Source organism: Osmerus mordax, chromosome 28 (genome assembly GCF_038355195.1).
Source record: "Osmerus mordax isolate fOsmMor3 chromosome 28, fOsmMor3.pri, whole genome shotgun sequence".
In the NCBI taxonomy this organism is placed as follows: domain Eukaryota; kingdom Metazoa; phylum Chordata; class Actinopteri; order Osmeriformes; family Osmeridae; genus Osmerus; species Osmerus mordax.
In genome coordinates, this window is record NC_090077.1 from 1,802,422 (window position 1) to 1,829,490 (window position 27,069).

General features: G+C 49.4%; 3 protein-coding genes across 6 annotated transcripts; all 3 read left to right on the top strand.

Annotated features, from left to right (window-relative positions):
• The first annotated feature begins 101 nt into the window (after nt 1–101).
• Nucleotides 102–7,059, top strand: lztr1 (leucine zipper like post translational regulator 1). 3 transcript variants are annotated; one of them, XM_067231535.1, is made up of 20 exons: nt 102–676; nt 789–851; nt 951–1,007; nt 1,093–1,172; nt 1,257–1,365; nt 1,457–1,540; nt 1,634–1,691; nt 1,992–2,131; nt 2,287–2,488; nt 2,974–3,018; nt 3,429–3,539; nt 3,707–3,799; nt 3,904–3,999; nt 4,122–4,311; nt 4,402–4,571; nt 4,688–4,971; nt 5,294–5,443; nt 5,823–5,928; nt 6,249–6,329; nt 6,814–7,059. In XM_067231535.1, the coding sequence occupies exons 1-20, from the start codon at nt 528–530 to the stop codon at nt 6,928–6,930; spliced, it is 2,385 nt and encodes a 794-aa protein (XP_067087636.1). In that variant the 5' UTR covers nt 102–527; the 3' UTR covers nt 6,931–7,059. The 3 variants fall into 3 exon arrangements, with proteins under 3 accessions (XP_067087636.1, XP_067087637.1, XP_067087638.1); XM_067231536.1 differs by lacking the exon at nt 2,974–3,018; XM_067231537.1 differs by lacking the exon at nt 6,814–7,059 and having other exon boundaries at nt 5,823–6,111; nt 6,249–6,315.
• Nucleotides 7,060–9,384: 2,325 nt separating this feature from the next.
• cldn26 (claudin 26) lies at nt 9,385–10,056 on the top strand. The gene has a single exon (XM_067231577.1). It carries the CDS (start codon nt 9,400–9,402, stop codon nt 10,054–10,056), a length of 657 nt encoding a protein of 218 aa, XP_067087678.1. The 5' UTR covers nt 9,385–9,399.
• Nucleotides 10,057–17,430: 7,374 nt separating this feature from the next.
• On the top strand, nt 17,431–27,069 carry LOC136938144 (apoptosis-inducing factor 3). 2 transcript variants are annotated; one of them, XM_067231406.1, is made up of 19 exons: nt 17,431–17,462; nt 19,921–20,148; nt 20,330–20,439; nt 20,555–20,664; nt 20,762–20,806; nt 20,898–20,994; nt 21,896–22,008; nt 22,468–22,554; nt 22,684–22,775; nt 22,876–23,006; nt 23,134–23,249; nt 23,504–23,575; nt 23,948–24,011; nt 24,202–24,278; nt 24,594–24,711; nt 24,887–24,985; nt 25,233–25,308; nt 25,494–25,598; nt 26,163–27,069. In XM_067231406.1, the coding sequence occupies exons 1-19, from the start codon at nt 17,431–17,433 to the stop codon at nt 26,203–26,205; spliced, it is 1,815 nt and encodes a 604-aa protein (XP_067087507.1). In that variant the 3' UTR covers nt 26,206–27,069. The 2 variants fall into 2 exon arrangements, with proteins under 2 accessions (XP_067087507.1, XP_067087508.1); XM_067231407.1 differs by having other exon boundaries at nt 17,431–17,461; nt 19,938–20,148.

Sequence of the window (27,069 nt, forward strand, 5' to 3'; positions counted from 1 at the left end):
GTGGTTTTGTCCCAGGAAGACATTAGGTGAAGGGGAACTGTGGTTCTTGTTAATGCCTCATGAATTGGAAGGTGTTGTTGATAAACTACAATTTCCAGCAATCATTTAGGGGCGTGGGTGGACGACCGTTCTTGTTACGCTTTAGAAAACACACTTACGACTAAAACAAAGATAGCTAGCTAGTTTTAAACTTAATGAAAATTATTAGGTTTATCATACCATAAAGCAGACATAGATAGGGTGACGTTAGCTGGCCTAGCTAGCTCCCTTTCGCTGTCACTCGTTTTGTTGACAGCGTTGTGAATCTATCTAGCTTCTAGCTAACAGCTAGGCTAACATTTTCCTATTGTAATCTCTTGCTTGTGTTTTGCTACAGTTTTTTCGAGGACTATGTGATGCCAAATGCCTTGCAGTTCGCAGCATATTCACCAAAACCATCACAAACGTCTTCTGTTTTTTATTCGCTAGACTTTTTTTGCTCATCTCAGTGTGACTGATTGAACGTGTGATGGTTTCCTGCGAAAACCATGTCTTGTAAATCCAAAGTTGCCCCAAGTGTTGATTTCGACCACAGCTGTTCGGACAGCGTGGAATACTTGACACTTAATTTTGGCCCTTTCGAGACCGTTCATCGTTGGAGAAGGCTCCCGCCGTGTGACGAGTTTGTTGGGGCAAGGTAATCTGGACAGCTAATCTCACTTTAGACATTCCTTTCGCTAGCTAGAGCAAGATGAATGTTCTTGGTCATGCCATTATGTATTAATCCATGAACTCTTCACGTCACACAGGCGCAGTAAACATACCGTGGTGGCATACAGGGATGCCATTTATGTGTTTGGGGGAGACAATGGGTAAGACAACAATATTGTTGTGATAGCGTTAATGTAGTTCGCAACATGTCTGAACCTGGTATACTGTATCTTACTGTACGTTCTTAACCCTGCACATAGGAAAAACATGCTGAACGATCTGTTACGTTTTGACGTCAAAGACTGCTCATGGTGTCGGTAAGAATGGAATGCACCCATCTAAATACTCGTTTTACAATATCAGCGAAAAATCATAACGTGTTGCGCTTGATGTGTATCGCAGAGCCTTCACCACGGGCACCCCGCCGGCACCCAGGTACCATCACTCCGCTGTGGTGTATGGCAGCAGCATGTTTGTATTCGGTGAGTTTGAACAGTCATTTGTATGTCACAGCCTGCGTAGCAATTAACATTTGTTGGTGGTAGTAATGTTTTGTCTGTTTTCAGGGGGTTATACGGGTGATATCTACTCCAACTCCAACTTGAAAAACAAAAATGACCTCTTTGAATACAAGTTTGCAACAGGACAGTGGACTGAGTGGAAAGTGGAGGGCAGGTAAGAAATTAAGAACATCTTGCCATGTTTTCTTAATCCTTCATGTCTGAACATTGTAACAGGCAATGACGGGACCTTACCTGTGTTTCAGTCTGCCTGTGGCCAGGTCAGCCCATGGGGCGACAGTCTACAGTGATAAACTCTGGATATTCGCTGGCTATGATGGGAACGCCAGGTAGTACGAAATAAATTGTTTGCCACATTCCACGAGAGTGCAGTAGTTGGAGTCTCTGACGTTGTGAGCGTTTTGTCTGTTCCCCGTCTGCAGGTTGAATGACATGTGGACCATCAGTCTCCAGGACCGAGAGCATGCTTGTTGGGAGGAGGTGAGAGTCTGGAGCCTTCTCCCGGAGAAGGAGAACACACTCGGAACACACACCTACATCATGTTTACTAAATAGCGATAGATAGACTAATGCGTTCTTCAGAGAAGGGAGACTGGTGTTGGTCACGGTTTGGAATGGAAGGGACAAAAACAGGACAACGGCGGATAGCGCTATATATTTTTTATTTTTTATCACGTAGTTATGGCGTCAGGCGTGTGTTGCTTAGGCGGCCACCTTACCTGAAAAGTGCTGCGGGAAACCCTGATATTGGATTGTTGGATGTGCTGCTGTGCGTTTCAGATCGCTCAGAGTGGAGAGATTCCCCCGTCCTGCTGCAACTTCCCCGTGGCCGTGTGCAGGAACAAGATGTTTGTGTTTTCTGGCCAGAGCGGAGCCAAGATCACCAACAACCTCTTCCAGTTCGAGTTCAAGGGCCACATGTGAGTCTTAAGTCCAGCTCCAAACCAGACTGGAACCCATTCCCAGTCAGGAATACAGACTCGAAACATGCTATTCGGGGGACAGTAAAACGTGAGCTGGTTTATCAAGGTTTAAGACGGTGGTCTGACCCAGCCTGTTCCTCTTCCCCCCTCAGGTGGACCCGCATCCCCACCGAGCACCTGCTGCGGGGCTCCCCACCCCCGCCCCAGAGGCGCTACGGCCACACCATGGTGGCCTTCGACCGCCACCTCTACGTGTTCGGTGGGGCGGCCGACAACACTCTGCCCAACGAGCTCCACAGCTACGACGTGGACTCCCAGAGCTGGGAGGTGGTCCAGCCCAGCCTGGACAGCGAGGTGCGCTCCCTACGCCGCTCTGCCGGCTGTGTACCATGCCGCTCTGCCGGCTGTGTACCATGCCGCTCTGCTGGCTGTGTACCATGCCGCTCTGCCGGCTGTGTACCACGCCGCTCTGCCGGCTGTGTACCACGCCGCTCTGCCGGCTGTGTACCATGCCGCTCTGCTGGCTGTGTACCACGCTGCTCTGCTGGCTGTGTACCATGCCGCTCTGCCGGCTGTGTACCATGCCGCTCTGCCGGCTGTGTACCATGCCGCTCTGCTGGCTGTGTACCATGCTGCTCTGCTGGCTGTGTACCATGCTGCTCTGCTGGCTGTGTACCATGCTGCTCTGCCGGCTGTGTACCATGCCGCTCTGCCGGCTGTGTACCACGCCGCTCTGCCGGCTGTGTACCATGACTCGGAGTGTCGTCACTAACCTGTCTCCTGTTTATGTAGCGTTCGATGCTTTTTTGAAGTACCACTGTTCTCTCAACCCCTCCCAGGATCCCCTCGGAAACGAGATGACCTCATCTCAAGGGTCAATTGTGGTAAAATACCTTCATTAAAATCCCAAACGTGTATACTTCTGACATGTCTTCATTTCTGCACTGACGAACAGCGCACACTAATTTGAGCATGTGGTCGTTTACGGGGTTAAAACAAGTCTAGCTAGCGTGTTTACAGACCCATAGCCGTGGTGTGTGACTAACTGACTGCTGTCAACGGGCCCAGCCTCACGTTCACAGAACACCAGTCACTAATCGCTGGTTTTAAAACCGGGACAAATGGGTTGGCTGGGTACATCATTTACGCCTGTTCTCCCACAAACGCCCATCTCATCTGCTTTGCTCTTTTCTCTTTTCCTCCAGTCACTTTTCAAGGAACACCCTCCAGGCCCCCCCCCGCAGGGTGTCTGTGTAGCACCGGGCGTCCTAACCCTCTCTCTGCCTCTCCTCAGATGCCCAGCGGGCGTCTGTTCCACGCTGCCGCCGTCATCCACGACGCCATGTACGTGTTCGGAGGCACGGTGGACAATAACGTGCGGAGCGGTGAGATGTACCGCTTCCAGGTGGGCCTTTTAACCGTCTGAACTCTGAAGAAACCCCCCGAATCTGATATCTGCTTGACGTTTCCTGCATATCAGCCTATCCATCTAATTTTCTATCTGTCAGTCTAATCTGTCTGTTTATCTAATGTACCTATCCTTATTTATTAATTTTCCCTGTGTGGCTGCAGTTTTCATGCTACCCCATGTGCACCCTTCACGAGGACTATGGCAAGCTTTGGGAGAACAGGCAGTTCTGTGACGTGGAGTTCATCCTGGGGGAGGTGGGTCCTCATGTCTGTCACGTTGTGTGATGGGAGGGCGGAGGTAGGCTGGGGGGGGATGTTGTTGAGAGCTTCTTCATCTCTTTCTCTGTCCCTGCGTGCAGAGGGAGGAGAGAGTTCTGGGTCACATCGCCATAGTGACGGCGAGATGCCAGTGGCTGCGTAAGAAGATCCTGCAGGCCCGGGATAGACAGAGACAGGTCAGTCTAGACACACGTCCACTGCAACATAAACAAACATTAACAACAACTCATTTCCGCTCCATATGTGCATGGTGTCGACTCCCCCCTGCGTGCGCGCGTGTGTGTGTGTGCGCTCACAGAAGAACAAGCCGGAGAGCTGTGAGGAGAGCGAGGAGGGGCCTCCCCCAGGGCCCAGGGACCTCCCGTGTGTGAGCCGGCCATCGGGGGCCCAGCCTCTACTGGAGGTGTCCATCAGGGAGGCCGAGGCCAAGCCCTTCGAGGTTCTCATGCAGTTCCTCTACACAGATAAGATCCTGTACCCTCGCCGAGGTGAGTGCTCACACACACACACACGCACACACACACTGTACCGGTGACGTTATCTGCAGTTGCTCTGGAAGTTGGCATGTTGCCCTCTAGGTCACGTCCAGGACGTCCTGCTGATCATGGACGTCTACAAGCTGGCTCTGAGCTTCAAGCTGTCTCGCCTGGAGCAGCTGTGCGTGCAGTACATCGAGGCGTCGGTGGACCTGCAGAACGTCCTGAGCGTGTGCGAGAACGCCAACAAGCTGCAGCTGGACCAGCTGAAGGTCAGCCCCCCTCCAGGAGAAACCCCTGGCCGTAAAGATGGAGGGAACTCCCCCCCCCCCCGGAGATGAACCCCCCACACCCCCGATCTTCACCCTCTCCTCTGTCTTCCCCGCAGGAGCACTGCCTGAACTTCGTGGTGAAGGAGACTCACTTCAACCAGGTGATCATGACCAAGGAGTTTGAGCGCCTCTCCACGGCGCTGATCGTGGAGATCGTGCGGCGGAAGCAGCAACCTCCTCCTCGGGTGTACTCGGACCAGCCGGTGGACATCGGCACCTCCCTGGTCCAGGACATGAAGGCCTACCTGGAAGGGGGAGGCCTGGACTTCTGCGACATCATCCTGCTGTTGGACGGACACCCGCGCCCCGCCCACAAAGCCATACTGGCCGCCCGCTCCAGGTACGCAGTCATACTGCTGAGTGCACACTCGCACACTACTGCATGCGTACTGGTGTGCTACCGCATGCATGCCGAACAACAAGAATGCGACGTGTCAAATTCTTCCTGAATGCGGGCAAAAAAACGATAAGAGCCTAACGAACTCGCTTCAATACATTTTGATTTCCTCACCATTTGAAATCAATCGAAACTTTTGACGTCGTTGCACGCTTAGATTTCTTTTTGCCACGTTTATCTTTAACATCATTCATCACTAGTCTCCCTAACGTTTACCTGCAATGACTTTGCGCGCTTGCTTCCTTCTCCAACTCGGCACGGCCAGTTACTTCGAGGCCATGTTCCGCTCATTCATGCCGGAGGACGGCCAGGTGAACATCTCCATCGGGGAGATGGTGCCCAGCAAGCAGGCCTTTGAGTCCATGCTGCGCTACATCTACTACGGAGACGTCAACATGCCTCCTGAAGACTCGCTGTATCCTTCACAACCTCCACCACCACCCCCCGCTCACGTCCCTGTACTGGGGAGGGGAAACGGCTCAGTGGTTAGAGCAGTTAACTGCAGGTCATGATACCTTAGGTTCAAAACCCCCTCCTTCTCCATCATCACCCTCTGCTCGCGTCCCTCTGTAGTGGGGAGGGGAAACGGCTCAGTGGTTAGAGCAGTTAACTGCTGGTCATGAGGCCTTAGGTTCAAATCCCCCTCTGTAGGTTGCTTTGGATAAAATGATCTACTAATTGGTGCATTAATGACTGTTGCATTATTAGTTTGGGTCCTAATCCGACAGTCTGTTACGTCAGCGTGTGCCCTGGCCGAGGCTGTTTCTGTGCGTTTCCTTCACCCATGTTGTCAGATACCTGTTTGCAGCTCCATATTACTATGGGTTCTCCAACAACAGACTCCAGGCCTACTGCAAGCAGAACCTGGAGATGAACGTCACCGTGGAGAACGTCCTGCAGGTATCTGGTTTGGGTTCCGACATGCACTTGGGGTCTTTTTTTGCACGCACGTCCCGTCTTCGCCATGACGATGTGTCAGGTTGTCCGTGCGACCCGATCGCTCCCTCTCTGCGATCGGCCCGACGTGGTCCTGATCTGGGATGACGTCTTGGAGCCGCCTGGTCCTGATACTGCGCCGTGGTGGTAAAACCCGTCTTCCTCTTCTTGGTCATGGGTCGTCCCCCTGGCGTAGCCCCTGGCTAAGCCTCCTAGAATGTAGCCTGGGGAAGGACAGCTGCTTCAGACCCCCCTCTCTCTGTGCCCCCCCCCCCCCCCCTCAGATCTTGGAGGCTGCAGACAAGACCCAGGCCCTGGACATGAAGAAGCATTGCCTGCACATCATCGTCCACCAGTTCATCAAGGTGGGTGGGCTGGTCTCTGGAGCCTTGGGGCGATGCTGCCCCCCCCCTCTCTGCAACTGAGATATAACCCCCCACCGTCACCCCCCCCCCCCCCCCTTCACCCCTCCGTGGACCACCCCTTCTCTCTCCGCCTCGGGGAGAGACAGTTCACAGCCCGGCCGGCTGAACAAGCACCTTATCCCTCCCGCCGGTGTCGTTGGGTCACAATGCCAATCGGAGTGTTGTTTGTTTTAAAGAACCAATGAAAATACGACGGAGCTCTTTGTTTACATAGCAACGCTAGCGTTAACGCAGCCTCGCAAAGTTCACTTTAACGTTAAGATTATAATTTTTTTATTTTAATTATTTTCTTCCTCCTCTTCCCCCCCTCCCCTGTTTGGCTTCGTATGAGCATGTTGCTGCCACCGCTGCCCCCGTTCCAGGGCTGTGCTCAAGTGTGTTTGTTTACGTTTGGATTTGGTTTGCTCTCCTCCCCCATCCCAAGGTGTCCAAGCTTCCCAACCTGAGATCCCTGAGCCAGCTGCTGCTGCTAGACATCATCGAGTCTCTGGCCACGCACATATCAGACAAACAGTGTGCTGAGATGGGCTCCGACATATAGGACTGTAGAGGGACGAGACGGTATCCTCCTGTTTCTGTTAACCTCCTCCATGCTTCATCACTTCCATTCCTTCCTGGTCAGAATCTGTCGGTCTGGATGTTCTTTTGGACCTTGCATGTTTAAAGTAAACACATTTTTTATCCATGCTGGCGGACGATTTTATTAGGTTGTTTTGATCGATCATAAAAGTTCTGATCTCAGAGAACTGAGAGGAACGATTGAGCTTCAGCGTGTGGTGGCCCAGACAGAAGACTTCACATGAGAGTGCATGAAAGTTCCCTCTTGTCTCTGCTCACGCACACGTGACACCACCAGGTGTCCTATGCATTTGTCTCCTCATAAATAGCTCTCCTTATACATTATTTTACATTCATGTGATATATAAGGTCAAACCCAGCCTACGGCCATGCCCTGTATAGTAACATTGTACCGTGTGTACAGTACCATTGTATTTAGGCTGTTTTATTGGTTATAGGCATACTGTTAATTATGATTTCACCTACTTGTATTATTGTATTTTAATAACTATATATATATATTTACTTATGTCAACATGTTATTCATGAATATACACTTGATGTATTCAATGCCTTAAATAAATGACCTAAGTAAAGTTGAATTAGTGTCTGAAAAGATTGATATCTCTACTGATGGACGCAGCGTAGCTGAAACTGAATGGTGGAAAGACGGACTTGAGACTCCAGCAGTCTAGCACAATGGCGCCTATTCTCTGAGTCTCGACCGTCCCTTACTATGCTGCCACACCTGCCAACTGACTCGTTCGGCCATTACTGCAGCATGTTGGCTTTCTGATAGTGATAGTCTTAGGTTAGGTGTCAGACCTAACGTCTTCAAATCAGTGAGTCAGATGGCTGAGCGGTGAGGGAGTCAGGCTAGTAATCTGAAGGTTGCCAGTTCGATTCTCGGCTGTGTCAATTGACGTTGTGTCCTTGGGCAAGGCACTTCACCCTAGTTGCTTCGGGGGGAATGTCCCTGTACTTACTCTTATCCAGAGCGACTTACAGTGTCTGCTAAATGACTAAATGTAAATGTAATGTCAAATCTGTTGAACCTGCCGCTATTACTAAGGAACTGTTTATCTGATGAACAGCGTGTGGACGAGATGGGTTCCTGTCTTCTGAAGTCAGTCATGGGGTCGAGAAAACAGGTGAGGCCTAAGTCGAAGCTCATTCAGGACAGGTTCATCCTTGACCTCTGCCTATCAGCAGTGACCTTCAGCTGGCTTCCACAGTCCGATGTGTGTGATAAGCTTGCACAATGCCCTCCTATGTGGGAAGAACATTCCAGTCATATAGGCAAGGGGTATCAATGCATACACACCCAGCTGTTGCTTTTTAAGAGTGATCGGATTGCTAATTCCAAATCTTCTTTGTAACTTCTGTTCCATGTACCTCTAAATCACTTTTGTTACTCGTGAAGGAGATGTTTTGCATTCATGTGTTCAAGTTAACAAGGACAAGGCTGAAAACCACGATTAAGTTTCTTCTTCAATGCCAGTTACAAATCAGATATCTTAGAAAACTCACGGAGGACCTTCGACTAAGTGTCGGGTCCTTTGTAAGCAGGATCGCTGTGAGCACAAGGAACCATTCATGGTCTCGACACTTGAGACACTTGGCAGGTAATTCGATTTTCTCAAAGGAGGAAAAGGACACCTTGACTGCAGTAATGACCCAAACTCATAAAGCCACGTCAGTGACATCAGCAAATAATTGGAAATGATCATTACTGCAAGAGGCAGTGGTGGACAGACTTAACCCTTGTGTTATCTTCGGGTCATTCTGACCCACCGTCGTATTGCGACAAATTTACCTCCTACAAAAACAAAGTGAAGCGTTTTCTTTTAACTATCGGGCTGTCTCAGAGCCCCCACATTGCAATGGTTAAAAGAAAATTATTTTTATTTGTTTTTGTATTGGGTAAAATTGGGTAAACACTACGATGGTTCGTTATGAACCTTTGGGTCATGTGACCCGAAGGCAGCACGAGGGTTAAGACTTTGACCACCTGTCTGCACCCCTGTGAGAGTTATTGGCCCTTCCTGGTTTTGTTTGTTGCTTCATACCCAAGTGGCTCCTGTTCCATTTATCGGAGGCTACTTGCGTCCACCCTCAGCCCAGATTCCCACTTGACATATCTGGTTTCATTTAAAAACAGTGCCCATTGTTCTCCGCAACGATATTTATCACGACGCCAAAACAGTATGTCTGTTGTAATGGCACAGAGCTGGGCTTATCTTCCTGTGCGTTTTATTAAGACGCTGGGCGGGCGGGTGGGGGACAGCTACCTGAGGAGGAGGGCAGGGGCGGTTCTATCACTCTCCACCTGCACTCTGACTGGGACGCAGCACTGGGGAGAGAGACCGAGAGCGTGCGAGGCGTGTGAGACACAGGGAGAGAGACAGAGAGCGTGCAAGGCGTGTGAGACAGGGAGAGAGAGAGGCTGAAGATGGTTTTCCTGACCACCAAAATCATGCAGAGGACAGCTCTGTTTGTGTCCTTCGGAGGTCTGGTCACCACCCTCATCACCACCTTCATTCCCCTGTGGAAGACCATGAACTCGGAACTGAACGAGGTGGAAAACTGGTACTCGGGCCTCTGGCACACCTGTATCTTCACCGAGGAGGTGGGGGTGCAGTGCAAGGCCTACGATTCCATCATGGCTCTGCCCGTGGACCTGCTGGCCTCCAGGGTCCTCATGCTGGTGTCCATAAGCACCGGGGCGCTGGCCGTGGTGGTGGCCTTCCCGGGGCTGGACGGCGTGGAGCTGGGCCCGGGGAGGCAGGGGCTGAAGAGGGGGCTGCTCATCCTCAGCGGGCTGCTCTCCTGGGTGTCGGGCCTCACCACCCTGGCCCCCGTCTCCATCGTGGCCTACGTGACCGTGGTGGAGTTCTGGAACGAGGGCCTGCCTGATGTGGTGCCGCGCTGGGAGTTCGGGGAGGCCATGTTCTCCGGCTGGTTCGCCGGGCTCGCGCTGGTGATCGGAGGGACGCTGTTCTTTGTGGCGGTGTGTATGGGCGACCACGACCGGGAACCCCCCAGCCTGCCCGGATCCCCTCAGGGGAAGCCCAGGACACAGCACTACCTCAGGACTGAGCTCTTATAGATTGTGCTTTGCAGCTTTGAACACCTGAGAGATAAATGGGGAACACAGATATATGGTTTGTGGTGTGATTTCAGGTTGTGTTAAAGGTCTGATTTGTAAAGGTGTTTGATACTCAGTCACCTTGAAATGTTCTGGAGCCATAATGGTGTATTTTGATGTTGATTATGGATAAAGTATTTTTGACTGGAAACTGCAATGAAACCCTTTTTCAGTTAATTGTTTTTAGTTCATTTAGTAATGAAGTCATTGCTTTAACCCTTTGGTCAATATGTGTTTCATTAACATTCTTCTTAATTACTTATCTTTCGGTTGTCCTGCTTCAGAGTGCACTGTTGACTGAATAGAGGATGCACAAACATGAATGAACAAAATACGATAAGAATAAAAGAGAGTGCTTTTGCTCACAGCCGATCAATCGAAAAGATCAGTAAGGAGCTACGTAAGGTGACCCAGTGAAGAGACAGACAGTCTTGCGGGCTTTGAATCAGCATTGCCATAGCTAAGAGTAATTGCACAGAGGAGATGCATTCCAACCACGTCGATATTGCCAGGGTCTCTGTGTCCTGCCGTTCAGAGTTTAATAAGAGAAGCATTCCAGTCCTGCAGCTCGTCTGTGTTGGGTTTCCTACAGGGGAGGAACTTGGCTTTACAAGCTTGCTAATGCACATTCTGGCCCAGGGACTGGACAGTCGGTTGACTGTAGTTTGAATCCGATAAAACCATAAGAAATCGATGAAAAATCATAATCAGTTATGGTCAAAATGATTCAAAAGCTTTCGAGGTATCTTTATTCAGTTAAAACACCGATGATATCGAATATTTGTACATTTTAAACAGGTACATTTGAAATGATGAATCTGTCCCCATGTATGCATGTGTGCACAGGGGTTGCCAGCTTACAGGGGGAAGGTCTCAAATCCACACTTCTCCCAGTACTGTTCAGAGAGCCTATGATATCTTGGCCCATAAATGATTCACTCATCTGGCGTACTCCTCTGAGCTGTTTTTTTTCCTAGTCAGCACAGCCGAGCCAGGCTCGCTGGGTGCGTCGGAGCACTCGTGTAATTAAATTCAACTGACTGATGTACTAGTGATGTCACAGACCCCCACCCCTCCTCACCCTGTCCTTGGAGACAGCTGGTCATCTTTGCTGAGTGTACAGCATCGAACGCACATGACAGACCTGCATACACGTGCAGACGCACGCACACACACACACACACACTCGTGTTTTTCTCTAGCTGGCCAGCAGAGGGACCAGTGAGTAGAACACTAAGGCAGGAGAATCACATTGTGTTCATTGATATTAACACATTCAAGCTTTTCAGAGTTCAAGGGGGGATGTGGCACTGTTACAACTGCAGAAAGAGCAAAGCACATGCAGTGGCACCATCTTGTTTAGGGCATGAGGCAGGGACAACTGAGCAGTGAAAATGAAGTGTTTGTCAACATCTAAACCAAGTCTGAAAATTACCATAAAGTGGTTACATCAGTGCATAGGCAAGCAAATTGGTGGTCAGTCAGGTAAGTATTTACTAGAACCAGATAGATCAGTGCATAGATCAGTTAGCAGATACAGACAAGCAGGCAGGCAGACAGGCAGACAGGCAGACACAGGCAGACACAGGCAGGCAGGCAGGCAGATAGGGAGACAGACACACAGGCAGGCAGGCAGATAGGGAGACAGACAGACACAGACAGGCAGCGAGACAGGCAGGAAGGGAGACAGGCAGGCAGGCAGAGAGACAGGCAGGAAGGGAGACAGGCAGGCAGGCAGAGAGGCAGGCAGGCAGAGAGACAGGCAGGAAGGGAGACAGGCAGGCAGGCAGAGAGACAGGCAGGAAGGGAGACAGGCAGGCAGGCAGAGAGACAGGCAGGAAGGGAGACAGGCAGGCAGGCAGGCAGGCAGGCAGAGAGACAGGCAGGAAGGGAGACAGGCAGGCAGGCCATGGGGGAGCCCAGCGAGTCTTTGATCAGGCTAAACTGGCAAGTCAGGACTTTGACATCTGAAGTCGAGGCTGAAAGAATCAGAGCTGTGCAAGGGAGTGTGTGTGTAAGTGCGTATGTGTGTGAGAGAGGGAGAGAGAGAGAGAGGGGAGGGGTGAGAGGAACGTTTTGAGAATTCCTGCTGTGTGAGCATCCCCCCAGCCAGTCCATCAATACTGCATGCAGCTGAGAAACTGGGGTCTTGGTGCTGCATTTGTGTGTCCTGCTCACAGAACAAGAGCCCGGTTCCTCTTGAAGCTCCCCTCTCCGGCGAGGACCCAGCGCCCACCACAGCCCCGGCCGCTGCCGACACTGCATCACGGGGGGAGAGGAGGAGGAGGAGAGCGGAGGAGGAGGGCAGAGAGGCAGGCACAGAGAGGGAATACTCCAGGCAGGAGAGAGAGCCAATCCCCGAGCAGGGACGGGATTCTAAGGGAGTCTGGCGGGCTGGTTGTGATACCGTGCAGCAGGGGAGTTTGGACTGGAACTCGGCACACCTGCTCCACAAAGACTCGGGTAAGCCTCATTTTTCTTCCTCCTTTTGTTTACAGCTGCTCACAGACAAATTTATGATCGGGTGCTATTGGATGCTGATTGGCTGTCTTTGTGATGCTGTGGGAATCAATACTTTACTTTGACGCGTGGTGCGTCTGTGTCGGTGCTTCGGCAATTAGTTCAGAGTGAGTGGTCTCGTTAATGGTACGGGCTTCTGGTCCAGCTCCGCTGATCTTAGCAGTCCCTCGGAATAAGTAGGACGTAGTGGTGCAGTGTGTTTTTATACACACTGCTCTCGTAACAAACACACAGCGTTCAAACGTTGAGAAAACAAGAAAACACACACACACACACGTGGATACACTCTACCACAGGACTCAGTGGGATTCACTACAAATAGACTCCAAAAAGAGGGTATTTGAAGTGAATTAATTTATTAATTTGTACATTTGCTGTTCACATACAGCATGATATACGTACTTTATATTGATAACTGGTATTGCATTGTGTGTGTGTGTGTGTGGACATAATGTGTTTGTGTGTGTGCTTGTGTGTGTTTGTGTGTGTGTGTGTCACCTGAGAAATGTTTTAATTCGCTAGTTGTTTGTGGCTACCGGGCCTGGCTCCCTTGTGGGAGTGGACACTCCAAGGTACAATTCAGGTTTTCCATGACATCATGGAGAGGCAAGCGCTGAAGGCAACTTCAGAAGGACCCGACACTACAACTCTGCTATTGAACCTCTCTGCATCCGCTAGTAATGCTGTCACAAACCTCCGCCTACACGAATCTTACAGAAGTTTACTAAGGTTAACATAAGTGTTCTAAGTGGGTATTTAGTGTGGACTGACCTGGTGAACATGGCTAGGCATGTCTGTAGCCACATGATTTTGCTGTTTTATCCTCTCCAACTGCACTAAGAGTTGGCCTTTGAATTCCACAACCAGTTGAACAACATGACCTCTGGATCCTGATCATGGTGAAAACACATTTCATTACATTCCTGAGGTTCGTCCCTTCCAGTGGGTGGATGTAGAAACAGACGAGGCAGTGTGAATGCATGTTTCATCATCCAATGCTGTAGGAGTACACAGAACTATGACATCAGGATATTTCTTTATATCCAATGTTGATACTTTCATCGTGTAAGACTGGTAGTCTTGAGAAAGGAATAAAAAATCATTTGACAGCTTCTTTCCATCCGTTGACAATTCAAACATCTGTTTCAAGCATGTTCCTAATCCGACACAGGAACCATCTCTTTAACCAACCTGTAATTCTGGATTTTTAACATAACAAGAACGCCCATTTCGGGTGGGTTTGACTTTAAAAGCCTATGCAGTTTGAGGGGAAACAGATTGTAATTGTCGTTTATATTAATTGTCTTGTACCAGATAGCTATTGCTTAAGTGAAGGCTGATGCAATCCTGGGATGATGTCCTGGTATTTCACAAACCTCAGGATGCTAGTACAGATTGTGTTATCACAGTGTCAAACATTAAGAGTGGTGTGAGTCTGTCAGGAGATACTTTATCAGCTCTGCATCAAGCAAGGGTCTAATCTTTAACCAGAGAGTGCAGAACAGGTGTTTGAATAAGGAACAATAACAGCATGTTGGTGACACACCTACTCAACCATATTTCACAAACAAAAGATGGATTCAGTGACTGATTGATGGATTAATTCAGTGATTGATTAATTGATTGATTGGTTGATTCAGTGATTGATTGATTGATTGGTTGATTGATTCACTGATTCAACAAATACTCACACATTTCTGAGACACATATAGTTAGCCTACAACTGACAACGACATATCCAGTGAAATAATGATGTCTGAAGTACAGTGATTTTTTAAGGTAAAACAGTGCCTTTCACTTTTGGTAGGCCTACATGCTTTTTATCGGTTGTAACATGACAAGGTACTGTACACTTAATGTTACAGTTATTGTTACAATCACAGGACCAGTTATAGTAACAGTGACAATAACAGCTAAAGTTACAGGTACATTTGCAGTAACCGGTAGCTGTGCTGAAGGCTCTAGTTTTAAGGTTGTTCTGTCTCAGGGGGCTGTGGGCTGTTTCTGGGCTCTCTATCAGGGGAAATAAAGTGATCTTGGTGCAGGGAGTGGGGCTGAGGTGGGAGGGGGTGAGGAGGGAGGGGGTAGCAGAGTATCTTTGAGGGTATGATGGATGGAGCCTTTGCTGAGTCGCAACGCTGGATCCTCTGTGTGCACGATAGAAGGTGTAGTTCACGAGTTCTTTTAGCTGCGGTGGACAGCAATCTCTGGGGCAGTACTCGAATACTTTGTCCTTGAGATGGGAAGATTTGTGTGGTTGTCTGAATGCATCTGTGTGTCTCCGCGCTCCAAAGTTGCTGTGTATTCAGACTAACCTGGTTCCCCTTGTCACCTTCCGTACCACAGATACATACTCGGAGCGAGTGAAAGTCATGAAGAGGCTAATACCCTCCTACATTCCAGTAAAAAGTACTGCATTTGTGGAAGGGAGTGAAAGTGACAGCTTGTTTGCAGGAGGGATTATTAGCCTTGCTTGGGGACAAGCCCAGCAGTAAGAAACGGGGATCTGCGTCATGTGTTGTGAGGACCAAATCTGCTTAACCTACTTTAGGTTAGCACCAAATATCTCAGGCTTGCTGGAGACCAACGATGGCAGCCTTTTTCCGATTGAATTTAGTCTTCGTAAAATGTCCAGTTGTGCCAAATGATTGAAATAGAATCACAGAAAATAGTATATGTTTATTTTTGACTTCTCCAAATGCTTCATAGAAGGACAGGAGAAAGAGGAGAGGGTGACATAAGAGTTTTATTCACCGAGGCATGTTCGGTCTGACAACACGCTTTTCTCCGGACTTCAAAGACGGCGCCAAAGTTAAACGTGTGTAGGAGAAGATCCCATGGTTGCCATAGAGATTTGGATACGCGGTTGAGGCAAGGGCTCACGCCCACGTTCGGCTAAAAAGATGCCTTCCCACTTTCTGCATTCCTGTTCTCAGTTTACATTTACAGTACGCTCCCAAATCTGTCAAGTATTTTCTTTGAACTGATGTCAGTTTGTCTCTCCTGATACTCTAAGTTCCTCCTTAGAAAGAATTTGCTATCTCATTTTACAAAAGAAACACATACTGTAAACAAAGGAATCACATTTTTTTGTGCAGGAAAACCTTTAACCTCAGGCTTTTTTTACTTACAACATCTCTGATCGCTTTAAAGAGATCTTTCCACCTCCTCTTTGGTCTCGGGGACTTTGTTAACAACCGATTCATTCAACAGGCAATCTTTTCCCTACTTTAACAACAAAGTTGTGCTCTGAATATCAAGTAGGTGCTTTCGTTGTCACCAAAGGATAGTTTGCTAAGGAACCACATTTAGTCAGAGGAGTCAGGTGGCTGAGCGGTTAGGGAATCGGGCTAGTAATCAGAAGGTTGCTGGTTCAATCCCCGGCTCTGTCAAATGATGTTGTGTCCTTGGGCAAGGTCACCCTACTTGCCTCGGGGGAAATGTCCCTGTACTTACTGTAAGTCGCTCTGGATAAGAGCGTCTGCTAAATGACTAAAATGTAAATCTAAAATGTAAATGTGGTCGACTGCTTCACCTGCCATCTAGTGAGAGGTTGTTATAGCATTCATATTCCTATCAACTGCTGCTTTGCAGAGTTACATTGTGTGGGTGAAATACCAGGAGAGCGGTCGGGGGTGTGTGGGCAACATGGCAACCTAACAAAGGGGATTCAGAGCCTCAAGGGGCCTCCACTTCATTCCCAAACACGGTGTGACAAGAAAGTTAATCGGTGTCTGAATTCAGTTAATATTTAACAGTTTTTCACGGAAGAAAAAGGACAGTTTTTGTCACACACAAGACAAAAACATGGTTTTCGAAGCCTCATCCTGTTTAGATGCTTTTAAAATGTGAATGATAAAATGTTTAAATGGAGAGAGAGAGGGAGAGAGAGGGAGAGAGAGGGAGGGAGAGAGATGGAGAGGGAGGGACATCTTAAAGGATGGGTTACTACATTGTGTAACAATGTCCTATATTAAACGCTTTCCCGAGCCACATTCATGAACACGAACAGGGACGACGACCGTGGGAAAGTGCTCCTAATTAACCCTAGCTACCTTTATGAGGACATGCGCGCACGCTCAAATGCCCGCGCTCGCAACATGCCTGCCACTGCTGCCACCACTGCTGTTAACTTCCTCTGTGGCATGTCGTTTCACAGCAGAGCAGACCAACACAGAGGGCAGCTATTCTTTCTGATGAAGCTTCTTCTTCATGTGTTGGTCGGAGAGCCCTCTGTCACGTCAGAAACAATGTTGTGTGGCCTTATCTACAGTTGAGAACCTTGTGGACAACCACGCACTTCTTCTTCTATTCAATTAAAGCGCCGTCGTTGTTTTGTTTATGGTTGCGTAACCGCCATGGATACCGATGGCTGTTGTAGCAGTTTTAGACTTGTTAGCTGCAGTTTTATCCTTGTGCCTTTCTGAACAACCCACACAGAAGAAGTAACTGACTTCCCAAACATCCTTACAAACACTGTCAACAGAACTGAGAGCAACAAAAAAAACATCAAAACTCTTTGCACAGTAACCACGGTATTGTGATGAGGTGTGGGATGTTGGGGCGTTTCATGGTCTGATCACCCTGTGTTGTCCTCTTGTCTCCAGGGGATGTGGAGGAGCTGATGTCCACGATGGCCGGCCTGGACCTGCAGGAACTCGTACCCCGCCTTCGCTGTTGTCGTTCTCTCGCGACCAAGCGGCCCAGCCTGAGGATCTGACCCCCGCAGCCCGCCACCCCCCACCCTGTCCCACCCCACCCCCGACCCACCTCCACCTCCTCCACCAGGCCTGCTGGCTCCACCCTGGGCCCATCATGGGAGGATGCTTCTCCAAACCCAAACCAGGTGACCACCAGCCCTTCCCAGCAGCCCCCCGCCCGCCCTCACTCCAATCCACCCCCATCCCAAATCCTGTAATAATTGGCACTTGTTTGCCTTCTATATATAGGTCATACACACTGCTCTCCTGACTGCCTTTGTAGCATGGCGGTGGGCGGAGGAGGAATTTTAATGCTCTCGATTGCATTGTGTTCAAGAGGATTACGTAGTAAAACACAGGCATGAAATGTGTCCCAATGTATGGCTGTTTCAAATGTGGTCTTGCTTTCACACGTTTTCGACAAGGCGGCCAGTTTGTCTTCGTTTATCGTTGTGTTGAGTCTTTAGTTAACCGTCAAAGTGCTGCATCTCTCTGCTCTCAGGGAGTCGCTTGGCAAAGCTAAGACCGTAAAAGACCATTGAAATGATTGAAAGCTACAGAGGCTACATGTAGCGACTGAAAACAGCAGTGCTGTGGTTGTGTACGAGGCGGCAGAGACACCAGGTTTGTGCCCTGAGGGGGGAGTGGCATCGTACAGACCCCCTGCTGGGGCAGTCAGACCCCCTGCTGGGGCAGTCAGACCCCCTGCTGGGGCAGTCAGACCCCCTGCTGGGGCAGTCAGACCCCCTGCTGGGGCAGTCAGACCCCCTGCTGGGACAGTCAGACCCCCTGCTGGGACAGTCAGACCCCCTGCTGGGGCAGTCAGACCCCCTGCTGGGGCAGTCAGACCCCCTGCTGGGACAGTCAGACCCCCTGCTGGGGCAGTCAGGCCCCCTGCTGGGACAGTCAGACCCCCTGCTGGGGCAGTCAGACCCCCTGCTGGGACAGTCAGACCCCCTGCTGGGGCAGTCAGACCCCCTGCTGGGGCAGTCAGACCCCCTGCTGGGGCAGTCAGACCCCCTGCTGGGACAGTCAGACCCCCTGCTGGGGCAGTCAGACCCCCTGCTGGGGCAGTCAGCCCCCCTGCTGGGGCAGTCAGACCCCCTGCTGGGGCAGTCAGACCCCCTGCTGGGACAGTCAGACCCCCTGCTGGGACAGTCAGACCCCCTGCTGGGGCAGTCAGACCCCCTGCTGGGGCAGTCAGACCCCCTGCTGGGACAGTCAGGCTCCCTGATTGAATTAGTCCAACTCAATTAAACTTACAAAGCTCTGGACATGACCTTTGACCCCTCCGTGATGAGCACCGAGCGAGATAATTAACCAAATGAACAGAACACAGGTCAAGCCGATCATGGAATTGTCTTAGGACTTAAGAGATGGTGTCCTGTCCTGGTATGAGACTGTTCAGTTGAAGAGGAAAAGGGCTGATGGTGTTTATCAATTTCAGCTGTCTCTCTCTGACTTGGCTGTGTGTGTGTTCGGAAGGGGGAGAGAGAGAGAGCGAGAGAGGGGGGAAAGAAAGATTGAGATGGAAAAGGGAGACCAAATCATGTGAAAATAATACATTTGATTGCATTTTTACAAACTGTACACAAAACTGTCTTCATGTTGGAATGTGGAATCAAATGGACAGGTAGCATCACAGAAAAGCATGACTGGATGTTTTTTCAAAGATCCTGTAGGATATCTCGCTGCAGTGTGTCTTTGAAAGAAAGATCCCCTCTAAGTCTGGGAATAGAGCTCTCTTTCCTCTCTATGATTTTCCATTGATTTTAATTAAGACTTGCTCAGCAGGTGAAAATTCCAGACAGATTACAGAGTAAAGAACCGGATGGTCAGCACATTTTTCCAGCCGAAGAGATAAAGCTAGAACTGCAGTGAAAAGCAGTTACACAACCGGCCCCATCAAACGTAGACATGCAAACCCCTGAACGCAGAGCATCCCAGAACTGCAAAGTAATGATGAATGGTCTATCAGCGGCCCTCTACTTAGTAGAGCGACTGTGTGGAGAGAGTGTCAGGGGGATAGAGCTGCTGACGTCGTGTTGCTGATGAATTTGGGTAGCTCTAAATCATTTCTACAGCCAGGCCAGTTCTGCAGACCTTTTTAAGCAATGGCAGCCTGCTGAATAACGATGATCATTAAACAGATACAGAGGGAGAAATAGTGTTTCATATCTGTTTGAGTAGTGTTCATATCTGTTTGAGTAGTGTTTCATATCTGTTTGAGTAGTGTTTCATATCTGTTTGAGTAGTGTTTCATATCTGTTTGAGTAGTGTTCATATCTGTTTGAGTAGTGTTTCATATCTGTTTGAGTAGTGTTTCGTATCTGTTTGAGTAGTGTTTCATATCTGTTTGAGAAGTGTTTCATATCTGTTTGAGTAGTGTTTCGTATCTGTTTGAGTAGTGTTTCATATCTGTTTGAGTAGTGTTTCATATCTGTTTGAGTAGTGTTTCGTATCTGTTTGAGTAGTGTTTCATATCTGTTTGAGTAGTGTTTCATATCTGTTTGAGTAGTGTTTCGTATCTGTTTGAGTAGTGTTTCATATCTGTTTGAGAAGTGTTTCATATTTGTTTAAGAAGTGTTTTTTTCAACTGCGAGGTGTGTGTCCCCCCCACAGTTGAGGTAAAAGTGGAGCTAACCCTCCTGGAGAAAGAAAAGGAAGTGGACGTGATGTCACCAAACGGAAAGGCGAGCCCGTTCTCTGACTGCCGGCCCAACGGGGCGCTGGGTCACAGCTCCGACGAGGACTCCTCCGCCCGCCTCTACCACAAACCTCGCGACTACGTGGAGGCCTCCGTCTGTCACGTCAAAGACCTGGAGAACGGACAGTAAGATCTCAAAACACCCCGTGGTCACCCTAGCCCAGTCACATGCAGTATGCTAGGGTTTCTATGTTATGTATTCTTATCTGCAGCAGTAGCATTTTTTATAATGTGTGTGTCTGCCTGCCTGTGTGTGTGCCTGCCTGTGTGTGTGTGTTTGCCTGCCTGCCTGTGTGTGTGTGTTTAGGATGCGAGAGGTGGACCTGGGCGCTGGCAGAGCTCTGCTGATTAAAGAGCACGGAGAGTTCTCTGCCATCGGTCACAAGTGCCCACACTACGGTGCACCTCTCGTCAAAGGTGAGTCAGCTATTTGATTGGTTGCGTTTCGTTAATCTTCACTGTGATACCTAGAATCTTCTCTCAGTGATAATGATTCAATGTTTGTGGGAAATGTTTTTCCTGCGTACTGCAGGTGTCTTGTCAAAAGGGCATGTTCGCTGCCCCTGGCACGGAGCGTGTTTCAACATCGCTACGGGAGACATCGAGGACTTTCCCGGACTGGACAGTCTGCCCACCTTCCAGGTAACCCTCCTCCTTGTTGATGTCATGCACGTTCCCTGCCTTGCCCTGTGTCTAAAAGTCCTCCAAAAACTGTACACCTCATATCTGTTTACTTCAGGTCAGAGTTGAAAAGGACAAGGTGATCATTCGAGCGAACAAGCAGGTATAAAGACGAATATTCAGCGAGTGTTATTAAAGGTAAATAAACACAAACGTCTCCGTGACCTATGACCTGTAACCTCTGACCCCTGCAGGATCTACAGTCCCAGAAGAGGTCAAAGGTCATGTCGCGGTGTTCAGCGGTCATCAACTCCAGCACAGGATTCAGCCACATCCTCATCATCGGGTCAGGTGAGGGGCTCGTTCCATCTCTCTCTCCCAAAAACCAACACCGGCCATCATTCAGCACTGGTTGAACGATGGGCCTGCACTCTGCTGGTGTCTGTGGTTGACCCTAGGCCTGCGCTCTGCTGGTGTCTGTGGTTGACCCTGGGCCTGCGCTCTGCTGGTGTTTGTGGTTGACCCTGGGCCTGTGCTCTGCTGGTGTCTGTGGTTGACCCTGGGCCTGCGCTCTGCTGGTGTCTGTGGTTGACCCTGGTCCTGCGCTCTGCTGGTGTTTGTGGTTGACCCTGGTCCTGCGCTCTGCTGGTGTTTGTGGTTGACCCTGGTCCTGCGCTCTGCTGGTGTCTGTGGTTGACCCTGGGCCTGCGCTCTGCTGGTGTCTGTGGTTGACCCTAGGCCTGCGCTCTGCTGGTGTTTGTGGTTGACCCTGGTCCTGCGCTCTGCTGGTGTCTGTGGTTGACCCTGGTCCTGCGCTCTGCTGGTGTCTGTGGTTGACCCTGGTCCTGCGCTCTGCTGGTGTTTGTGGTTGACCCTGGGCCTGCGCTCTGCTGGTGTCTGTGGTTGACCCTGGGCCTGCACTCTGCTGGTGTCTGTGGTTGACCCTGGTCCTGCGCTCTGCTGGTGTTTGTGGTTGACCCTGGGCCTGCGCTCTGCTGGTGTCTGTGGTTGACCATGGTCCTGCGCTCTGCTGGTGTCTGTGGTTGACCCTGGTCCTGCGCTCTGCTGGTGTCTGTGGTTGACCCTGGTCCTGCGCTCTGCTGGTGTCTGTGGTTGACCCTGGACCTGCGCTCTGCTGGTGTCTGTGGTTGACCCTGGTCCTGCGCTCTGCTGGTGTCTGTGGTTGACCATGGTCCTGCGCTCTGCTGGTGTCTGTGGTTGACCATGGTCCTGCGCTCTGCTGGGTCCTCAGGTCCGGCTGCTCTGGTGTGCGCCGAGACGCTGAGACAGGAAGGCTTCACCGACCGCATCGTCATGGCGACCATGGACAAACACCCGCCCTACGACAGGACTAAACTGAGTAAGGTTTGTACAGAGACCCACGGTGCACCACAGAGACCACACAGATGTCCCTCCGGTCAGTGTTATTGATACAAGCCTTGTTTGAGTTGGACAGGGAAAACTACTTGCAGATGGAGCAGTTGGTCTGTCCAACCCGTCCATATTATTTGTATAATTTACTGTATTTTTCGGCTACCTTTTTCCCACAGATTTCATGCTTGAAATGTTTTGGCAGTTTGGTCATGTTGTTGAGTATTAGTCCAATTCGAACTGATCTTTAGTTGTAATCCTGAGACAACATTTCTGGCCAATTTTAATGTGGGTCCTGAAAAAACGATGGGAAGACCCTTTCCCGTTGACATCCAAGCCATAGACCACTTATTTAACACTGGGAAACGTCTTTACATTGTATCCACTCGTCATCGAACCCCGGAGAAAAAAAACGTGTGTGTGTTTGATTCGTGAACCATTTCCTCCCGTCAGTCCTTGGAGAGCACGGCGGAGCAGCTGATCCTGCGCTCCCTCGACTTCCTCCAGAGGCACGACGTGGAGCTGCTGACCGAGAAGGAGGTGAGAGGCGGGGGGCCAGGCCTCCGGGGGGCCAGGCCTCCGGGGGGCCCTGGGACGAGGGGCACCCCCTGTTTGATGTGTGGCTCAGAGATGTCCCCTGTGTAAATCTGCCATGTTTGGATGTCTCAGGCGGTGGCTGTGGACGTGAAGGCAAGGACGGTGACGTTTCAGGACGGCCTCAAGATGGAGTACAGGAAGCTGTTTGTGGCCACAGGAAGCAGGTGAGAAGTGACATTTTTTGTTGGAAATGAGCAGTTCTGTCTGTAGAGCTTTTTCACTTTTGCTCCCGTCTTGACCCGATGCACTTTTTTGTTGCTTAAGACCGAAGCCCATGAACTACATAGGCAAGGACGTCGGGAATGTGTTTTACCTCAGGACCCCTGAAGATGCTAACAGCATAGCCACTCTCGCCAACAACAAGAATGCAGTCATAGTGGGAACCTCATTTGTTGGTAAAGAAAAAAAAATGTTTTCTTGCCTTAACTAAGTTAACTACTTGAACTAGACCCAGGAAATCCCATAATACTTGCCTTGTGTTGGCATGGTAACAGAGTGTGTTCTGTGTGCCCCCTGAACCAGGCATGGAGGTGGCGGCGGCTCTGACAGACAAGGCACACTCCGTCTCTATCATTGGGATGCAAGCCGTCCCCTTCCGGAAAGCTTTTGGGGAGAAAGTAGGGAAAGCCATAATGAAGGTAGGGACCTCTCCCCCCCCCCCCTCACCCCTTCCCCCCTCCTCCCTCCTCCTCCAGGGAAATCAGGTTCCTTACACCCCACCTCTAAAAGTCCTTCATCAGCATTAAGCACCATTTTAAACGCAAATCATTCCTTTGATTGATCCTCTGACACAAGCAACAGAGACCTCAAAGGGAAAGGCAAGATTTCACTCTGGCAAACAAGTGTGTGTCTTTGTTTGTGTGTGTGTGTGTTTCTGTGTGTGTCTTTGCAGCTGTTTGAGACGAACAGGGTGAAGTTCTACATGCTGAACGAAGTGTCAGAGATGCGGGGTCATCATGGACAGGTATTCAGAAAGTGAGAGAAACAGCATGACATGATGCACAGTAGTCTCTCTCCCTCTTTGTCTGTCTGTCTGTCTTTCTGCCTGTCTGTCTCTCTCTCTCGCCCCCCCCGTTCATAGAGCAGGCCCAGAGGTCGGACCTAGACTATCAACAGTCAGCCGACAAACAAAGGATAAGCAATGAAATTACTACCAACCCCCCCACCCCCCCTCCCCCCCATTAGGGTGTGAACTGGTACAAGAGAGTTGCCAGGGTTACTTTCGCAAAAGTAGCAACAGAAAACGGAACTTTGTACTCGGGCAGGAATTACCGGAGCGGTGATCTAATGCCGTAGTAGACGCTGGGTCTAACTGCTGTTTCTGCCTCCTCCTCAGCTGAAGGAAGTGGTTCTCAAGAGCGGGAAGGTTCTCAGGGCGGACGTGTGCGTCATCGGCACAGGTACGTCCACACCGGCCTGTTTATCCCCAGTTCAAACCTGAGGACTAAGACACCTCCCAGGATTGTTCTGGTTCCCCTTTGCTGGCTCACCTTCTACCTTCCAGCATCCTTCCCAGGCGACTTCTAGACGTTCGCTGAACGTCAGGTTACCACAGGTAACCAGGTGTGTGTCATGTGTGTTGGCCTGTAGGGTCTGGCCCAGCCACGGCGTTCCTGAAGCAGAGCGGAGTTCACATGGACTCAAAGGGCTTCATCACCGTCAACAAGGTAAAACCCTACCGATTCCGAACGTTTGTTTCATTCACGGAACCCCTAAATTTGTTCGCAAGCTAGATTAAGAGTTATGGGAATTTATTTACTGTATATTTTATGTGATGATTATGTATGACTATGTTTCTTTGATCTGTAACCTGTATATATTATGTCATACGTGTGTATTTGTTAATTGTTCGAACCCTGGAAGATTAGCCCTTATAGGGCTAAAGGGTATCGCAATAAACAGAATAAAAATAATAAATAGCCTGTGTGGCCTGTGGACGCCGAGCCATGTAAACCCGCCTCGTTCCCTCCTCTGCCCGTCAGATGATGCAGACCAACGTGGAGGGCGTGTACGCCGGAGGAGACGTGGTGACGTTTCCTCTGCTTCAGCGCAGCAACAAGAAGGTGAACATCCCTCACTGGCAGATGGCCCATGTTCATGGTGAGTGCCACGCACCCCACACATCCACACCCCACCAGCTGCACACGCCCCCGCCGTGGCCAGACCCACGGTCTGTTGACGTGACCGAGCTCCCCGTGACCTCTGACCTCATGAAACAGGAAGGAGGTCATGAAAACATCCTCTGTACTGTTGTTGTTTTGTGTTGTATCGACAGGGAGAGTGGCAGCCCTCAGCATGATGGGGAAAGCCACTGAGATTAAAACGGTGCCTTATTTCTGGTCGGCCATGTTTGGGAAGAGCTTACGCTATGCAGGTAAACATACTATAGCTTTTGGATGGGGGGAAAAACTATTAGAAACTTCCAGTTAAGTAAATATGTGGGGAACTAATCTATAGCTTTGTTTATTCATGACTTGTTTACCAGACCAGACCTGCAAACTCTTTTGTACGTTTGAGTTTCATTACTGCCATCTAGCTGTGAGACCAGAACTAGGAGTCTGTGTGTCATGTTGAGGGGAGTTTGGGGAGTAACAGATAGTAAACAAAACTGTTTTGCGCAGGTTATGGGGAGGGCTTTGATGATGTCGTCATTCAGGGTGATCTGGACGAGTTGAGGTTCGTGGCGTTTTATACCAAGTAAGTGTTAGAACACCTCTGTCACTCACATGATGCGGCTTGGGAGGTTCGACGAACACGATCCCTCTACCGGTTCTGACCTCGCAGCACACACACAGTCTTACCTTCCGAGGAGTCCAAACGAAACTCCTCCTCTGACTGGTGACTTTCAGACACCTGGTTTTGTTCGTTTGCCCCGTCTATAGGAGTGAAGAGGTGGTGGCCGTGGCCAGCATGAACTATGACCCTATTGTGTCCCGCGTGGCGGAGGTCTTAGGGTCGGGAAAGACGATTAGGAAGAGAGACGTGGAGTAAGTGCACTTTTGAAATCTTGCGAGGGGCACACTGGTTATTCTGGGGGAGGTGGGGGGGTTATTTTACGGTTTGCAACAGAGAAACACTGGACATTTAAGAGAGAACTTGAAAGATGATTGTGAATTTACAGGAATCACATCAGATCCCAAAGTGCAAAACATCATGTTTGTATAATTCAAATCTGATATGTATTTTCATGTAGCTTGTCCACCATTAACAATTGACCACAATATGTATGAATGCCTTTGATATTAGTATTTGTCTGTATTATTCTTTAGTGTTGTTTTTCTGTAAAAACAACTGTCTCATGTTTCGCATTTATCTCTCGTTTTAATTGTGCGCACAAAAAAATGAAGGATGTTAACCCGACTTGGCAAGTACGAAAACACCGTGCCTCTTTTCTCTTCACCAACTGTTTCAACCATTCATTCATCACCTCGTTGTGATCTTGTGTTCATGGAGTCTAGGTCAATATTCTCAACCAGATGAAGGTTCATCCTGCCTCAGTCACCATGGCTGCAGCCCGCATGACATCTGTGCTGTTTCATCCTGGTTTGTAGGACAGGCGACATGTCTTGGCTGATAGACAAAGACTCCCAGTGACGACCCTCACGGCCACAGCCCTCTCAGTGTCCCTGGAGTCTGCAGGACTCTGAACTATAGACCCTTCTGGTGCAGCTATCTCGTGGACTTTGTGGACAAACTGCAGACCTGGTCTGATCCGGTTGAAACTCCTCCCCTGAAGACAAGACGGTCACTGTTTTACATTGCATTCTATAAAGACACTCTATTGGTCATGGGATTGTACAATACACTGACTGTCTTCTTAATACTAAGCGTGCCATACACAGTTTTACTGTGATGGGAAATCTTGTGGTTATGACAGTAAGGTTTTATCCAATCACAGCGAAGCAACACTGGATGAGCTGCCTTTGCTACTGCATGCTGGGTCTACATATCCAGAGGTGTGTTAACATTTTTTGTACAAGCAACTTTGTATATAGCTATAATCTTCAATGCACTGTTACAAAAACAGGACTGTACAATTTAAACTTAATTTTTAAAAGTATTTGGTTGAGAATGCTTGTGTGGGTTAAACTATGGATCTGATTTTAGCTGAAATAATATTTTGTTGACCCCCAACATAAAGAGAAATGCTACCCGCAAAATAGAAGCCTCGTAAAACAAACCTTAAATGTGTTAGCTTTACATAAACTGTCAACTGCACAAAGCCCATGCAAAGTAACGCAACAGCGAAAGCTACATAATCTGCAGCTGCATCCCTATTAACCCTGAATGTCCTGTTTTCCCACCTGACACAAATGTACACAAACACACAGAGGCGCATGAAATCTCCACAAGACAACTTGTGTGCTTTAAGATGCTAGTAGCATTAAGATTACAACATACCTCTTCCTATTGGTGACGAAAATTGAAAATCTACTTTAATCTACTGTATGCCTCTGC

What these genes read in the sequence shown, in the direction of transcription:
- cldn26 (XM_067231577.1), top strand. Translation starts at nt 9,400, where the DNA reads ATGGTTTTCCTGACCACCAAAATCATGCAGAGGACAGCTCTGTTTGTG.
- lztr1 (XM_067231535.1), top strand. Translation starts at nt 528, where the DNA reads ATGTCTTGTAAATCCAAAGTTGCCCCAAGTGTTGATTTCGACCACAGC. An exon ending in GTGTTTGGGGGAGACAATGG is followed by an intron (nt 852 to 950) that starts GTAAGACAACAA and finishes CCCTGCACATAG; the next exon opens with GAAAAACATGCTGAACGATC. An exon ending in GTGAGATGTACCGCTTCCAG is followed by an intron (nt 3,540 to 3,706) that starts GTGGGCCTTTTA and finishes GTGTGGCTGCAG; the next exon opens with TTTTCATGCTACCCCATGTG.
- LOC136938144 (XM_067231406.1), top strand. Translation starts at nt 17,431, where the DNA reads ATGGGAGGATGCTTCTCCAAACCCAAACCAGG. An exon ending in TCATTCGAGCGAACAAGCAG is followed by an intron (nt 20,807 to 20,897) that starts GTATAAAGACGA and finishes TGACCCCTGCAG; the next exon opens with GATCTACAGTCCCAGAAGAG. An exon ending in AGTGGGAACCTCATTTGTTG is followed by an intron (nt 23,007 to 23,133) that starts GTAAAGAAAAAA and finishes CCCCTGAACCAG; the next exon opens with GCATGGAGGTGGCGGCGGCT.